This window comes from Laccaria bicolor, genomic scaffold (genome assembly GCF_000143565.1).
Source record: "Laccaria bicolor S238N-H82 LACBIscaffold_18 genomic scaffold, whole genome shotgun sequence".
NCBI lineage: Eukaryota > Fungi > Basidiomycota > Agaricomycetes > Agaricales > Hydnangiaceae > Laccaria > Laccaria bicolor.
In genome coordinates, this window is record NW_001889889.1 from 818,826 (window position 1) to 836,521 (window position 17,696).

The 17,696-nt window shown below is 47.0% G+C and overlaps 4 protein-coding genes across 4 annotated transcripts; 2 read left to right on the forward strand and 2 right to left on the reverse strand.

Annotated features, from left to right (window-relative positions):
• Positions 1-122: 122 nt before the first annotated feature.
• Positions 123-3,852, reverse strand: LACBIDRAFT_251110 (uncharacterized protein; the record flags this gene model as incomplete). Its single annotated transcript, XM_001882942.1, has 13 exons — positions 123-324; positions 387-562; positions 619-1,065; positions 1,117-1,525; positions 1,582-1,586; positions 1,615-1,815; positions 1,877-2,233; positions 2,291-2,524; positions 2,581-2,840; positions 2,890-3,307; positions 3,362-3,484; positions 3,545-3,666; positions 3,687-3,852. Coding segments are annotated over 13 exons (3,120 nt in total), but the record flags the coding sequence as incomplete, so codon positions are not given.
• A 640-nt stretch (positions 3,853-4,492) lies between these two features.
• On the forward strand, positions 4,493-5,027 carry LACBIDRAFT_294671 (uncharacterized protein). The gene is made up of 4 exons (XM_001882818.1): positions 4,493-4,524; positions 4,572-4,624; positions 4,690-4,774; positions 4,853-5,027. The coding sequence occupies exons 2-4, from the start codon at positions 4,589-4,591 to the stop codon at positions 4,918-4,920; spliced, it is 189 nt and encodes a 62-aa protein (XP_001882853.1). The 5' UTR covers positions 4,493-4,524; positions 4,572-4,588; the 3' UTR covers positions 4,921-5,027.
• Positions 5,028-9,409: 4,382 nt separating this feature from the next.
• LACBIDRAFT_328880 (uncharacterized protein) lies at positions 9,410-9,783 on the forward strand (the record flags this gene model as incomplete). The annotated part of the gene is made up of 2 exons (XM_001882819.1): positions 9,410-9,554; positions 9,608-9,783. 2 exons carry the CDS (start codon positions 9,410-9,412, stop codon positions 9,781-9,783), a joined length of 321 nt encoding a protein of 106 aa, XP_001882854.1.
• Positions 9,784-11,239: 1,456 nt separating this feature from the next.
• On the reverse strand, positions 11,240-12,814 carry LACBIDRAFT_328881 (uncharacterized protein; the record flags this gene model as incomplete). The annotated part of the gene is made up of 7 exons (XM_001882943.1): positions 11,240-11,298; positions 11,459-11,621; positions 11,680-11,951; positions 12,158-12,195; positions 12,233-12,351; positions 12,421-12,434; positions 12,622-12,814. The coding sequence occupies 7 exons, from the start codon at positions 12,812-12,814 to the stop codon at positions 11,240-11,242; spliced, it is 858 nt and encodes a 285-aa protein (XP_001882978.1).
• Between the last annotated feature and the right edge of the window lie 4,882 nt (positions 12,815-17,696).

Here is a 17,696-nt window from a genome sequence, read left to right on the forward strand (position 1 = left end):
TAAACTCAAGATCGTTACGGAAGATAAAGAAGAAAGCAGTGGCTGTGTCGTCTTTAAAATAGGTAACTCTCCGTTCAGAGACTGGAGTCCTGTCTCGAAAAAAGAACACTGAAGCACCTAATCTACACAACCTCCTCCACCCTCCCCATATTCATCAATCCCCTCCCAAAAGCCCCCGCAACAGCCTCGAACCCACCCTCCTTAACCTCCGACAAAAACACATCATGCTGGTCCGCAAGCCTCTCATTGTTCCTCCTTATCTCCCGAATAACCCCATGTTCCTGCGCACAGTTCGGGCACTCCGTTTCATGTTCCGCTATGCATCTATAAATCACAACCGCGTTGTTTATTTAGCGTGAGTGGGTCGTAGAAAAGGAAGGACGCACCGCTGGTGATAGCTGTGATCACACATGAAATGCACACTAGGCAGGTCAAGTTGGGCATGACACGCCGAACACCGCGTAACGTGGAAAACGTGCGCGTTGTCAGGATCAGAGAGCGCCTCGACCTGCTTCAACTTCGTCGTCGTCTCCGTCCGATACGAAGTTATCAGTTCTTGATCCTACAACGTCCCATCATCATCAGCACAAAACCCAAACCAGAAAAAAAAACACTCACACTCTGAATAATCCCTCTAGCCTCCTTAATCCTCCCAACCAACCACTCCTTCACAAGACCCACACTCGCCACCCCATTCCTACTGAGAACCTGCACGACACTCAACGGCGACATCATCTCCTCCTGATCAATATACTCCAATATCCCCCTCACATCCTCCTGATGCTCCCTCAACAACTCCGGTGTAGACGTCAAGAACCTCAATACCAACGGATACAAATGCGGATGCTGGTTCCCATAATGCATGAGATGTTCCACCACTTTCGCAGAAGCTCCAGGGGATGACGCTTGATTATGCTTGTCCATCCAAAACCTCAACACATCCTCATACATCCCCATCTTCTCATACAACAGCACAAGCCCATCCGTGAACGAATGCGTGGAACACAGGATAAGAGCGTGCATCGGCTCATAAGGGATCTTCCCACTCCTCAGCACACGCATCGCCTTTTCCCTCATCGCTTTTTCGTCAAACTTTGCTCCCTTCTCCCCTTCCACCTCCTTCCTCGCACCTCCTGGCAAAGGCAACGTCAAATACAGCTCCAAAAGCGTATTCCAAACAGCAACCTGATCCCTTCTATCCATCTCAACACCCACCTCATCACTCGCATCAGGCGGCTCAACACCCCCCAACACACCCACCATCCCAGGAGTAGGCGGCGTAGGATCCACAGATTGGTTCCATCGTCTAACAGCCACCGTTTCGAGGAAGACAAGAAATTGGTCGACGTTGTCTACAAAGTGTGGAAAGTAGAGTTTGGGTGAGAGGCGGTGGTGCGGTGTGGGAGAGGGAGATTTGGGTGGTGGAGCAAAGGGGGTGTTGGATTTTGAGGGGGGGATGTTGTCGGTTGTGGTTGGAGGAGGGGTTATGGTTCCTGAGATGGAGACGCCTCCAAGTACTGACCCTCTTCTTGACGTAGAATCGGGTTTGACGGTTTTGATAGACGGAGAAGGGGGCGTGACAGTGGCTGTTTCTATATTTGTCGGTGCGACTACTGAATTCCGGTTCAAGGCGAGGTAGGAGAGGTAGGATGGACCGGAGGGTGCAGCTGCTGCCGCAGGGGACTTTGGCGTGATCTCCTCTGGTTCGGAGATGAGTGGACCTGTACTCGTGCACAGGTCAATAAGCAGCTGAGTCGTTTCCTCCGGAAGACTATTAAGCATCGCGCGTCCATATCGTGCCAGATTACTTTCCGCCTACAGTCCGTACCATCATCAACAAAGTCAACAAAAAGAATGAAAGAAAAAAGACACTAACCGCCTCAGATCCCAACTTCCTCAAATAAACCAAAGCATCCTTATAATTCCCCGCATCCTCAATCTGTATCCTCAAGTAATCCTCATGCCTCTGATACTTCTTCGCAAGGTACCCAGCGTGCTCAAAGTACCCTGCCTGCCTACACACCCTAATAGCCGTCTCCAAATCAAACGGGAGCTCATCCGAGTCGTCTCCCCGCCTAGACTCAGTCTTGATAAACGTGTCTAGTCGAGATACGTCCTTGAGTTTGGTGTATGTGTTTAGGAGGAGGGTGGTGTGGTCTGAGTTTGCGAGGCCTAGGGAGTGGAGTTCTTGCAGATAGGTTACGAGGTTGTGAATCCTTTGTGCGTCGAGGAACTGGTTATCAGAAAAGTTAGCTATAAGAAAAGTTGATAGGTAGAAAGAGGAACGGACCTTGCGAATAACGTAACTGGGCTGTAAGTGCCCAATCGTCTGAACGAACTGCTGCATTGCCCCGTCATAGTCTCCCTTCCCATACAGATGATCCCCATACTGTTTGTGTATATCAGAAACACTCGCCACGTCCAAATTCTGCGTCTTGGCCATGTTTAGTGCTAGGAGGTATAGAGACTTTCGGTAAAGCATGTCGAGTTTATCCGCTGTTGATTTTTCTTCCAGACACGTCAACTAGACAAATCAATCAGCCTTCTTCAACAGAAAGAAAACACGGGAAGAAAACTCACAGTGCCATCAGTAGCCAACACATATATCTCGCCCCACTGCGATATAACCTCCTTCACACCCTGCTTGAACGTACCACTGTACGCCACAAGCTTGTTCTCCAGATCGAATACATTGACTTTCGTAATGTCCGTCTCGCCTGGGTTTGCAGATCTTGCAACAAAGTTCCTTACCGTCGCAGAGGCCGCCGTAGCAGTGGGGAAGAAAGGCGGCGATACGATGACGAGGTAGTTCTGGTGCGTGTGCACGGATGATTTGTGGCCTGCCATAATATAAGAGGAAAGGCGATGGGAAGCAAAGAGAGAACTGACCTTCATAAGCATAACAAGCCCCCCTCCCATCAATCCCACAAATATAAATCGCCTCATCCCTCGCAACCACAATATCCCTCTTCCTCCAATCCATAGTCGCACATCCAAGCCCAGACCCAACTTCATCCACAACCGTCGCGCTCCCCCCGCTCCCCCTCCCCGAAGCCTGGTACGATAACACCCTATTCGTGGTAACCACGAACAAATACGCGTTTACGATATCTTCCGTGGGTTCTCTGAACCCAAGCCCTGTTATAGGTTCTGTGGGCGATTCGTGCACTGTGCGTGGTTTGGGGAGGGAGGTGAGGGATGTGGATGATGCGAGGGATTGGTCGAGGTGGCGGTAGAGGAGGACGGTGCCGTCTCCGAGGCCGATGGCGAGGTGGGAGAGGGAGGCGGAGAGGGCTATGGTTGTTACCTAGTCCGGTCAGTTGCTGCGGTGTATGAGATGAGGGGGAGAGAGAAGGCTTACGGGGTGAGGACGATTGCTCAGCTGAACTTTTGTTGAGCGGAGGAGGTGGGGAGAACCCGTTTTCTTGTCTGTGTTCTGCATATCCCAGATCTTGAGGAGTGGTGATTTGACGTTATCTTCTTCCTAAGCATAGGCCGTCAGACGAAGTGAATTTATATGTAGACTGAGTGAGATGGGACGTACACCAAGAGTCACTAGAACGCCTTGTCGTTCCACCATATGTGTTACTCTTCCACTGACATGAGCTACCCAGCTATTTGTCGATTCAAAGTCCCTGTTGAGGAGGTGTATGCTCCCGTGAATGTCTGCGACGAGCACACCTAACCCTGACGAAGCGACTGTGGATATTTCTGTGGCTGCCTGTGATGTGAATTGTTGAGCGTTGTTATCCGGAGGCTCGAGGAAGCACGTACTTTGAAGATGTAGGGAGGGCTGTCGAGATCGTGTACGTCCTTCACGGGAACGACATCGAAGAAGGAGAATTGGCGCCACTAGAGAGAGAAAAGGTTGATATTAGCATGCTGTTTATTCTGTCCGTAACACCATTGAAATGAATAGAGTTGAGGCAGGCGAATTCCAGCAACGGCAGTAACCACTGAATAGTGTCAACCGTGGATATAGGAGGAAGGAGGCGCTTACAGCTGGTGCTGCACTGGCACTGGCCACCCCTGTAGACGTACTGGCTGCTAATGTTGCAAGATTTTGAGCCATTGACCGTTGACTGTTGAGCAAGGCGAACTTGGCGATGGATTCTTCGTTGAAATGCGCAGTAGAGGAGCAATTATAGAAGGATGCGTAGAAACTTCTGAATTCCCAGAGTCCCGTTAGTAGGCAAGGAATTTGAGAACCGACAATTGGGCTCAAGTGGGCCTATTAGTTCCAAGGCAAAGGTGGTGCGATGAGGTTCTTCTGCAACGTCTTTTGCGATCGCGCCTGAGTAGTTACGGCGCAGAGACAGAAAACCCAGGTGTCAGAGCCCTCCAAGCCTGAAGAGCCAAGTAAGACGAGTAGCTGGTCGTTGACCAAGAGCCTTGCGCAACGTGTCGAATGACGAAGGGCAGGTTACCCAATTTGGTCGTAATTCCCACCCTTTCCCTCCAGCTCATCAACCCAAACGGTCTCGCCCGACCTCCACAACCACCACCGACGAACCAATTTCCCTCGTACGTTCCCTCTTGACTTTCGACGAGCACAAGTCTGATTTGAGCAGATAATAAGCTAGATACAATGGCATTCCTCGGGTTGCGTAAATGGCCTACACCTGCACGTTTTTTTCTTTTGACCCAACACCAACCACTACTTTCTGACCCAGCTTACTTGGTTTATAGATCGTCAAGCCCTTGTGGCCATTCCTGATTGCGGGCTCGATTACCGCCTATCTTGTTGGAAAGGCTCAGGATTCCGGTATCAGGTGTACGTCCACGTCGTTCATGCCACCTCTCCTTCCCTGCTCACCCTCCTCTTTCCTCCCTTCCCTCCTATCACGTTTAGCACCCGAATGGCGTACCGACCCCCGTAACCCATACGCAGCACAGCTCGCCAAGGAGTCTCTTCACTAGACGCCGTGTTCGTTGCTGTAGCCTTGTAAAATCATCATCTTCATCAGTAGATGTGAATTAGAATGTTTCGTCCATGCTGGCAGATCAAGGAATGAGATAATGGGTTGAATATGAATTGGAGAAAGCCCAATGAAGACCGACCATTCAAATTCTTGGCTTATTGCCTTCCGTCGTGTTTCCGCTGCTGGTGTCGCTTATATCAGGCCAGACGAAAGCGTTCAGCTACCTTTTTCAGTCCTTACGCAAAGTCTGGCAGGGCAGAAGGTCGTTCCGTCCTCACCATGACCCTTCGAAATGCCGAGGTTGTGTGATACGCAAGACGGGTGCTGACGGCTGTCGGCGTCACCAAAGTCCGACATTCAACGTCCAGCATTCAACTGTCAAAGCTCAACGAGTGTTTGTTTTTTTATGCCTCGTCACCTATTCGAACTCAATATAAAGCAAGATCGTATGGATAATCACTTATAAATAAATGTCTGCGACAGGCGGACTGGCGTAATGGTTAACGCGCCAGTTTCCGGTGTTTACACTTGACACCAAGCTGGAGATTTCTGGGTTCGAGTCCCAGGTTCGTCGTAATACAGTCTTTTTATGGATCAACCCACCCATTTCAAATGGCCACCAGATCAACCAATGATTCCTACCTACAACAATGAGCTGGTGTAATTGGTAACACAGCTACCATTCAGTTTTTTTTTTCATTTACTATGTTCATGATATTGAAACTTTTTCAGTGTTGCATGATTTTTGGCTCACCACTTTGTCAACTCCTTTGGACTTTTTGACAATTCATTGTACTTTTTTGTTTTCTACATGAATATCTACATTTTTCTACTGTAGATATGTTGTGTTTGCTGTTGGAGGCATTCTGGTGCTCAGGGTTCAAAAATATCAGGATATTGAAACTGTTGTCATGCTAAGTCACCATGCTTCTGGCTGAGAGGTGATGACAGTTTGGCAGGCAAATATCATGCTTTTGCAAGCAACATCTGGTATTTTGCCCTTCCTCCCAATGGGACTTCATCTATCACTCTAGAAATTTAAATTTAAACTATTACATATCATTTAAATGTTACTGGAAAGTTTTAGAATTAACAGTCCAACTGATCCAGAGGGATCTGAGAGAACATTCCATACTTTTGTTTGCCTAATTGTAATGAAAAACACAAAGTAGTGTCTCCAGAACACAAATCTTTGAATGTCTCTCTGAAATTTTGAGAGAATGAATATCATGCATAAATACATATTCTGTGAAAATTTCAAGATTCTAAGGCAAGTGGAGGTCAAGATAATCTGCAGTTTCAATATCCCAACAAGTTTCAATATCATGAACAAACATAGTACAGTGTTTTGCATGTGAGATTGGAATGCAAATCTCATAAAAACTTGTTCATTCTTGTGATGTGTGACATTGCCTTCCTTGATGTCACAGCATTGAACTTTGAACTTTGGTTAAATGTTGACTCCCATCAGCCACAGACCACAAGAACAAACAAGTTTTCATGAGATTTGGATTCCAATCTCACATGCAAAACACCATACACTCAATGCCTGAGTTGGTGTTTTGTGCAATAGATAATTGTAGCGAAAGGACTGTTGTAGAACTGGCAATCTAGCAGTAAGAGTGTGCCAAATAATCTTGCGGCACAGGCAAAGATGTGGCTATTCATCTCGAGAGCAAGACTTTTGGAGTCTGAACTTATGGACAATGAAACCAAAGTAGCAAAGAATTAGATGTTGACCTGGACACCCAGCAGAATTTGGCTTGTCCTCATCATCAATTAGTTGGAGTGTGTCCCTGCCCCATTGTAGAGATATGAAACAAAATACTTGTCTCACCCCTGGCTTTTTGTTGTTGTTGTTGTTTTTGCCTTTTTCTCTATAAAAACAACACCAAATAACATGATTTTAACACATTCAGAAAGGTCAGAGAAGAGACTACAATTATTGTATGATGGGAAAAATGACCAAAAAGAGAAATTACATGCCCTAAAAGGGATATTGACAGTAATAGACTACAAAGATCACTGATAGACTACAAAGTATACAAACACACTACTACAAAAAACTACAAAAATTGGACATATACTACAAAGTTTACTGATAGACTATAAAAGTTGGACAGCGATTGCAAATTTCATTGACAGACTACAATTTGTCCAGGCCATCTACTAGAAAAGTTTATAGTGTCTGCTTTTTTAGACCACAAAAGTTTGTAGTCCACTTTTCTAACATGTAGATTGTAGTGTCCTTAACTATCTTAGGTTTATGGGGATATGGTTAGAGGAGTGAGATGACTTCAAAGTTGTAGCGTCTGCTTTTTTAGACTACAAAAGGAACTGAAGTCAGATATGGGATGGTGGTTGCTGATATAAAAAGAAAGGACAGCTTCTACTGATGTAAAAGACAACTTGGGCAAGGTGTCAAAACCAATGATGTAGCAATGACCATACATACATCTAGTCATCTCCTTCAACCATATCCCCATAAACCTAAGATAGTTAAGGACACTACAATCTACATATCAGAACAGCAGACTACAAACTATTGTAGTCTCAATAAGTGGACACTACAAACTTTTGCAGTCTAAAAAAGCAGATACTACAAACTTTTGTAGTCTAAAAAAGTGGACAATGCAATGAAATACCCAGGGCAATGAAAAGAAATACCCCAGACAACCCAATGAAATAGCCAATGAGATTCCATTGATACAGAAATGAAATAATCAGGGGGAGAATAATGAAATAGTCTAGACACCATAATGAAAGCACTGGATATCTAATGAAATTGCCAATGAAATTCTATTGAAATAGCAATGAAATAGCCTGGACATCCCAATGAAATATTCAATGAAAGTGCAATGAAAGTACTGGATATCTGAATGAAATTGCCAATGAAATTCTATTGAAATGGCAATGAAATTTTGTTGAAGTGGCAATGGAATAGCAGTGAGGTTCATAATGAAAGACCCCAGAGACTAATAATGAAAGAGCCTTGGGTTTTAATAAAAGGTAATGAAATCACTATGGAAAGGATATGAAATTGACAATGAAATCAGTAGGAAGACCTATGAAATATATCTCATAACTTCCCTATAGTTTATGAAAAGCTCTGACAATTATGTGAATGAAATAGGTAGGACAGCCTAATAAAATGCCTCTCATAAACTTTGTGACAGTTCATTTGAAATAACCATTGGCATTGCCATTGTTTTATCATAAATACTGGTTCCCACTTGTGCCTCATGGTGTGAGGGTTCAACTGCATTTACCATCATGCAACCTGCAAGTCTGATGAGCTGAGGTGTGATGACCCACTAGGGAAGGAGTCAATCACTGTACTGGGGTGGTCAGTCAAGAACATGTATTGATGCCTACATCAACCATAGAATCAATAACTGTTCACCCTCATCAAGTCAACCTTTCTGAGGTGTCCAAACTCTCCAATCAGCCCTAATCACCTAGAACAGGAGTAGAGGTCTGTTAGTACAGAGTTCTCGTATCCTGAAGGATAGGTAGATGGTGGTAAAAAAGATGATATTGATCAGCTGTTGAAGCGTGTCAACTAAGTACAACATGAGAAAGTATGACAAAGATAATAGGTAGGTTGCAAGTAGAAAGCGTCACGTAAACTAGAAGGGATGAGGGAGCTAAGTGAGTGAACATCCATAGTATGTTACATAGCCCCCCTGCTGTGTACTTGCAATGTCAGAGAACACGATGCTCTGGGATTACAATTGACCTTAGGAGCATTTCATCCCATGTCCTAGGGAGGCTTGTGCGCCATATAACTCGTCTTGCGTTCTCCATGTCCATCTTGGTGAACTTGGGGTTACAATACTTTGCCATCCCCCATATAATGAGGTCTTTACCTTCCCCAGGTTATTCCGTATGGAATCCATGTGGAATCCATGGAATCCATGGATAATTCCATATGGAATCCATGGAATCCATGTTGGCTGAGGACCCAGCCATTTTCTTATTCCATAGACCCCATGGATTCCATATGGAATGACCATGGAATGGTCATGGAATGATTAATTCCATATGGACTCCAACACCACTCCATATGGATTCCACATGGAATGCAGGCATATCCACCTTGGATTCCATGGAGCAGTCCACATGGATTCCATGGATGACCATTATACCATTAGAATACAGTATTTATAGTGTCCTTACTATATTTAAGTAAAAATAGAAATTTTACATCAACAGGAATTGAACAGTCAACCTCGTCAATATTAGCAGTGCTCAAACCAACTGAGCCACGAAGGCATTATCATAAGGTAAAGTAAAGGTATATATATACTGCCTTTGTCACGTGGCGTCTCAAACGTGACACGACGCGTTGCCAATTCCACGTCGTTTCTTCCTTCCACCACCACCATCACCATCCACCCCACCGTCTCAAGCCACGACAGCCCACGACATCGACGTCGACGACGACGACGACGACCACCACGCTGACGACGACCACCACGCTGACGATGCACGACGACACGCAACGTCGTCAACAACCACCCCGCCGTTACAAGGGCCACACGACGTGGCAACGCCCCGTCACGCGGATGGGAGGCGACGACGACGACGACGCGGAACGTCAATGGACGTTCCGCCTCGACTCCAGCCCAGGTAAGTGGACTGGGTAACCCCTCCCAGTCCACCTTTTGACAACAACAAACCAGGTGCCACGTCGCGGTCAGCAACGTGGCAACCAAACGACGAACGGACACGACAACCGACGAGCCCGCCCACCCACAAACGACGCACACCGCCCCACACGACCCCCACTGCCCACGAGCGCCCAGACACGACAGCGAACGCCCACGACACGACAACCAACGAGGCCGCCCACCCATGAACGACGCACACCGCCCTGCACAACCCCCACCGCCCACAAACGACCCCAAAGGACCCCAAACGCCCATGACACGACAACAGACGAGCCCGCCCACCTATGAACGACGTACACCCACCCAAACGAGCCGCAGCGCCCACGAACGCCCACGAGACGACTGCACGCGAACGAAAACGAACGCCCAGCAGACGAAGACGACGACCGCCCACAAGAGCCAGCACCATCCCTAACGCGAGTGCCCACGAACGACAACGAGCACCCACCAACGAAAACGGACGCCCACGAAATGACGACGACCGCCCACCAACGTGAACGGACACGGGCAAGGACGAGCCTAGGTGAGCTCCCCCTCCCTCCCCCCTCCCATTGCTCCCCCCTCCCTCCATTGCTCCCTCTCCCTCCATTGCTCCCCTCCCATTGCTCCCTCTCCCTCCATTGTCCCCCCTCCCTTCATCAATCCCCACCACTCTCTCCCCCTCACTCTCTCCCCCCTCACTCTCCACCACACACACTCCTCTCAATCACTTCTCCCTTCAATATTTAATGTAGTAAAATAAATATATGTAGTCCTATTCAATACATTTTAAATTCTCCCTGTTCAGTTATTAGTATGGAATAAGTGTAAAACTAACTGTAGAACTGATGATGTGGACTTAGATAAGTCTGGAATTATGATTCCATACAGTTATTCCATCTGGATTCCACATGGAAAAAGTATGGAATCCATCCAAAAAAATTATGGAATCCATCTGGAAAAAGCATGGATTCCATCAACCAAAGTATGGAATCCATCTGGAAAAAGTATGGATTCCATCAACCAAAAAGTATGGATTCCATCAACCATTCCATGGAATCCATCAACCATTCCATGGAATCCATCAGCCATTCCATGGAATCCATCAGCCATTCCATGGAATCCACCTGGGGGAAGTATGGATTCCATCCAGTCCATATGGAATAACCCGGGGAGGGTAAAGTATTGCATATAATCTACATGGACTCCACTGGATTCCACTGGACTGGACTGGACTGGACTGGACTGCCAATCACAAAACTGGACTCCACTGGACTCTCCCAACACAAAACTGGACTGGACTGGACTGGACTGCCATAGACCTCAAGCACCCTTAGATTTCAAAACAAGAAGAAAATTAAAGTATATTTAATAACTACATAGATTAATTTTATTACATTTAACGTTATACAGAAGGGGGGGGGGAGTGGGGGAGGGAAAGGGAGGGGGAGGGAAAGTGTGAAACTGTGTATGTTGACTTCTCGTGAGTGAAGTAGAGAGAGAGGAAGTGGATGGCTGACAGCGTGTCAGTGCTGACTCCATTGAAAGTGAGCAGTTGTCAGGGTGCTCAGCCGGCCAGAAGCGTTGACGGAAGAGATCACAAGCCCTTAAGGCTTGTGAAGTGTGAGCTGTTAGTCAGTGGACATAGCATGCAAGATGATGGTATTAGATCAAGAAGTGAATCAGAACCCTAAGTTGGGGTTCCGAGAAGTACATGATGACAACTACAAATAATACAAGTACAGGTTGCTTGATGTCTCCTACTTATCCTCACAAAGCCCCCCACATCATAAGACCAGTTAAGTGTCCGATTGGTAACATGCCTTCAACTTGCAGTGTTTCTTTCCAGCTCATCTCCATTGTTGGGTAGCTCCTTCCACTCACTCCTCCAACGTAACTCTGGCTCTATGAAGAAGGGTGACATTGGGTGGAGGAGGGGACCACCGAGGCGAAGTGAGTCATGTTTCAAGGGGAACAGTCTGTGAGGATCCTTCCATGTAATCATCTGACGGGGTCGGCGGGGGAGCAGCGGGTCGTTCCCATTTATCTGTGTAATTATGTGTAGCTTCATTGAATGTAGCCTCAGAGACGAAATGACTGATTACCAAAGAACACTTCCCCATTGTCCTGTGAGTTAGATAACCACATAATTTGCATGCATCTTCATTGCTATTGAGATCTAACCAGATCATGGAATGAGAGTTTGAAATAGTTCTGAACATCCAGTTGATCCACACAATATGCGAGGAGACGGCTTTCCTGTAGAACCAGGATTGACAAGCTTCCCACTCAAAAGGTAATCCTTCAAAGCACAAAAAATGTGAGTCAGAATCATCACTATCCGCAATAGTGTCAATGTCCATTGCTTCATTTGTCCCTACATTTGCCTGAAGATCTGACTGTAAGGGAGGCTGTGAGGGATTATTTTCCAATTCAGGTGAAGGAGGTATGGATGATGCAGCTAAAGTGGGGGAGGGGACCTCCAGATTTTGCTCAGCAAGTTTTTCCATACTTTTTAACCTTTTTGAGAGTGTATTGCCCCCAATGCTTGAGGAATTCCCTTCTTCTAGAGTGGATGCTCACAGACAATGACCCAAGGAACTTTCACTGCTCCTGGGAATCTGCACACTCTGTTCTATCCCTTGATGATGCACTCACGGTTTAGTGGGGATTGGTTTCGAAAGAAGTGGACTGCTCGAGTTGGCCATTGGAAGTGGACTAGGGGGAATAGTTGCTGAGGATGAGGATGACTTTGAAGTTGGTTGGTGAGGCTGGTACTGGTGCATTCATAGAGTCAACCTCAGCGGCAACTTTTCTGGAGGAGGAGTTGCTGCTCTCTGCCCTACAGTACCCGATTTTGCTGTAGGCATTGTATACAACCAATGTGAGGCAGGATACTCCTTAGTAATTATTCCATTGGACAGTTCCACAAACTACACAGCAGGAGCTGGAAATCCGAATATGTTTATATCAGATACCAATCCCAAGGGTACTTCAAAGTGCTCCACAAAGAATAACTGTCTCCTCAAGACTCAGTCGAAACATACTTGCTCGCAATCGTTGGGATGTGAGGTTACCAGGCAGAAGCAGGAAGTATTTCAGTCTAGGTCCTCTTCCTTCCACATTGTCTGTCCATTTTCCAGGGGTGACAGCCATTATAGTGGGGGGGACTAGCCATTCAACTCTGTCCTGTGCTAGTACCCTTACTTCTGGCTCAGGGATGTTGGTGGTGAAAGTCATACTTGGGAGTGGCTGGGTGTTCAAGAGAGCTGGAATGGGGAATAAGTGTGAAGGTCACTTCATTACTACCTCAGGAGTCTCTTCTAGTAACCAGTGCTTGGTACCATTCCATCCCTGTGCTAATGGACTTGACCTAGCTCAATCTTCTGTTGACAAAGCAGGTGTGGTTGAGGCAACCAAAAAAAAGACTGGACCATGGTCTGGTTCAGTTTGGTTCAATGGAGCAGATCCAATCTGAGGTTCTGGTTGAATTGGTTGATTGCTAGGTGACACAGTGTCCTCAAGGGGTGACTCTGCCAGCTGGTGTAGATGGTCTGTCTTCCACTGTCCTGTACGTCCTTTATGGTATTCGTCCCTGATCAGACACTGCATTGATTGAGGCTTTCCACTTGTGAGCAACATGATCAAATCCATTGCATTCAGGGATTAGGTATTGTGTGTCTGTGGAGGCAACAAAATCAGGACTCTTGGGTTCCTCCCTATAGAAACACAGTTCAGAAGTCGGGATCTCATGGATAATGAAACAGGGGATCCTATGTTTTAGTAACCAATAGACTTTGTTTTCCTTAGCACTGTTGATCCAAGCTCCCAGTACATTCTCCACTGTGAAAGGCACTTCCGATAGCCAGTCCTCCGATATTGCCTCATTTCCCTCCTTCATAATGATGTTCATAACCTTGATCCATGTGTCCTTCAACTTCATGCCTCTCTGAACCGCTGCTACCTTGTCTACGGCGTCTGTGTAGTGAATATCTCTGCCCAACTCCCTAAATTCTGTTTCCGTAAGTCGTATCAGTTGATTATCCCAATATTTGCATCTGATCTTGGCTACACGGACTAAGGCAGAGATGGTTGTGTCTAGTTCAATGTTTCGGCTAGTGAGTTGCACCATATAAGCTGAGTCCAACTGCCCTGAGTCTACGGCTTCATGTGTGGGAGCCAGACTGACCCAGGCAGTCCAGATAGGGACATGCTCGATCTTTAATGGGGGTACCCTATCCCTACGCACGAATGCTAACCAAGGTCGACATGGGTCATAATGCTGGGGAGACTTCATCAGATTGAAGTGGCCTAGATGTCCATCAAAGCATCACTTTGTTGTGTCGACTTCCATCACAACATCATACCCAGGAGCTCGAATGCCTGGATAAAAGGCCTCAGTTAAGGAATTGGGGGACCAAATCTCCCAGCTTTTCCCTCTCATGGTGATGACTTGGCTGTGTACTCTGGAAAAGGGAGGTATAAGAAACGATAATGTATTGTCGACTACCGGAAGCTCAAAATAGCCGAAACAGCTCTTCCTTCTTCTGGCTCCATACTGTTGGGAGTTGTAACTGGTAGGCATTTTCATATGCATAAAGAGAGTACTCGTTTCCATATCCAGTGATTCGAAGAGGGGTGTATTGATGAACTTGAGCAAAGTAATGGAGTATTTGTGTAAGGAGTTAGACAGCTCAAAGCTGTGAATTCAACTTGATAAGGGAATCAATAATAGCGATTGAGTGGGAAAGGAAGCAGTCATGATTTTCCCATCATCTGACTTGACCATTGCATAATTGTTTGACCTGGTAAGTTATGATAACTATAGGTAGGTATGTACATCAAATTGAGACTTGGTTCCTTGCTTTATATAGAACATAAAGGCGTGGAAGATGAGTTCCCATGTGAAGCTTCAGTGGTTATAAAGGTCGGATAGTTGCTTCTTCCTCATGACAGCCCACTTCTCTTTTTACCACCATTTCCAACACCAACATTGATACTTTGGAAGGGCCACTTGAGCAATCAAACTCCCTTCTCTAACTGCATTGTATATCACCCAACCCTCTCCTTCTATACTTGTCTTCAGTAATCCCACTGTGCCATAACCCCCTGGCAGGTATACCCAAGGTTGGTTTCTTGGATCAAATGGAATCGGTGATATCAACTGTCAACAGTTCACTGTAGAGAACAGGTTTGGATGGGTAAAGTGAGCTATCTCCAGACATGGCACTCCTATTGGTATGGAGGTTATTGGGACCAAATCATAGAAATCATGAGGTGCTTTGATGTTGCACAAGGGATTGGGACAAACAGATGAGGGGTTGACATGAATTAGGGGCACAGTTGCTAGTGCTTCTGGCATGATTAATCCATAGTTGAAGGGCTTAGAGTAGACTCTGGAGTAAGGACAGTGGAAATGAGAGGGTATTCCTTGAGCTTGAATGTTGGGGTCCATTCTCCTTCTTCCTATTCTTAAAGTCCAGTGGTGTTTGAATTCTCCTCTTGAATTTTATGGGGATGCAGGGATGACTGTCTAGTTTAGTCCCAATTTAGCTAGATATTCTCTCTTGAGCTCCAGTGATTTGCATAGATCAGCTTCCAAGACCCAAGAGTCCGATTCTGGGCTGTATCCTACCCATCTTACTCTAAACATCCTCCTATTACCCCTCTTCCTTCCAGATAATTTATGGCCAAGAATAGCTTCAACCTCATACTCCTCAGATGGTAGGAAGTCTCAAGTGGATGGTAAGATGTTCTGGTTTTCGAATTCGGATGGGGATGGCTTATACTTTTTTAGGTGATTGATATTGATGACAGGATGCATGGGTTAAGAGTCAGGTAGTCAGAGATGGTATATGTTTGGGTTGATGTGGTCCATGACCTTGAAAGGGCCTATCATCCTCTGCACTAATTTTTGTCCCATGCCTTCTACCTCTACCAGTTTGAGTGTATGTGGGTTTACTAGCACCTGATCTCCTGGCTGAATGTCTTCAACTGGATGCTGGTTCTTGTTGAAAGCCTTGGCTTGACATTCCTGAGCAACAACTAGGGCATCCCTTGCCTGTTCCCTTCGTAACTCAATCAATTTTACGTGCTCTTCTCCTCGATCACTAGGCTGGAAGGATTCATGAGGTCTTATCAGTGCCCCCCTAATTCCTGCAGGATTCTGGTCATTCCTGTGGATTCCAGTGGATTCCAGAGGAATGAAATTTAGCAGGGAGGCCTGCTATTTTCTTCATTCCGGTGGAATTTCGGCATTCTGGAATTGTGACTGGAATGGTCCCCGGATTGGTAAAAACGGAATGCGCAACCGGAATCTGGTTTGTTTGGCACAAGCCCATTGCCAAACAATTGTTTGTTTGGCAACGGCTTTCACGCTCATCCAAATACAACCCTCTCTCCTCCCACCACCACCGTCGTCACTCCACGTAACCACCCCCCTCACGTTGTGAGTGCCTGCCATGGGCTAAGCAACGTGAGGGGGCTCACATCAACCACCACGCCGCTCACCCAAGATCCAGCAACGTCGCCAACACAACAACGCTGTGCCACATCACCACGGCACACGAACCAGGTAAGCACCCACAACCCTCTCCTCCCTCGTCTCTCAACACAAAAACCAGGTGCCATGTCGCGGTCAGCGACGTGGCACCCAATCGACGGCAACAGGTCTCGAGGCCCCCACACATATGCTTTCTACACAACGGCCAACCCAAGACAACGAGAACACCCCACAACAGCACCACCCCACCCTCAAACCACCCCAGCACTCTCAAAACAACGTCCAGCACCCACACGACGCACGACGGCACCACCTCACCCACGAAAACACCCCACCCAGCACCCACAACAGTGCACAACGGCACACCCCGTCCACGAAAACTCCCCACCACCCATGAAAACAACACGCTGCCGACGAAATGAAGCCCAGTGCCCACGTACACCACCAATGAATGCAAAACAACACCCCGCGGACACGAAACAGCGCCCGGTGCCCACGTACACCACCAGCGCCCACGAAACGACGCCCAGCACCCATGACAATGGGACAACTGTCCAACGCAAATGCGACAACGTCCACGNCTCTGCCTGACGACAAGTGGTCCCTCCATTCACCGTTCCTCCCCCCGTCGTGGTCCATTCACCCTTCCTCCCCCATTCATTGTCCCTCCCCCTTCTTTGTCCCTCCCCCTGGCTCCCTTCCCCCTTCCTCTACCATCCCTTCCCTGTCCCTCCCCATTTCCATGTACCCCCATCCCCCTTCGCAGTCCCTCCCCATTTCCATGTACCCCCTTCCTTCTCCGAGGTCTTTACCATCCCCCATGAGTTCCGGCGGAATCCGGCGGATTCCAAGTGGAATGTCGGAATTCCATGGAATTCCGATGGAAACCAGTTGGCTGGAGCCTCAGCCATTCTGGTTTCCAATTCCATGGAAATTCCAATGGAATCCGACGGAATCCAGTGGAAATGGTTGGAATCCGGGAGCCTCCCGGAACAGTTTCCATTGGAATCCATTGGAATTCCAACCAGATTCCATGGAATTCCAATGGAAAGTACATTTAATATATTCCAGTCAAATTCCAACAGATTCCGAGACATTCCAATGAATTCCATTATTTGTTGTTGTTATTATAATATATATAAAAAATAAGTGGATGCATGAGGATTGAACTCTAGCCTCGGGAAATATCACATGAATCTCTGAGCAGCGATATTTCTGCTACACCATATGGCTGTTAAATGCCTAGCAACATTAATTCTATATAACCCATCCTGACGCCCACCTTCCTAAATGAGTCACGGCGTTTGCCGGCGTCACCATCAGCATCTCCGTTTTGCTGTCAACCACAACCACAACCACTGTCACTGCGACCAGCGTGGTCACCTCCAATCACGCCCACGCCAACGGACAATGCCTGGATGACGACACGACAACGACGACGGACGATGACACATCAGTGACGACGACGACAGCCACACGTCAACGGACGACGAGGACGACGACAACCACGTCAACCGACGACGACAAGCCCCCTCCCTTTTCCCTCCCCCCTCCCTTTTCTCTCCCCCTTCCTATTCCCTCCCCCTTCCTATTCCCTCCCCTTTCCTTTTCCCTCCCCCT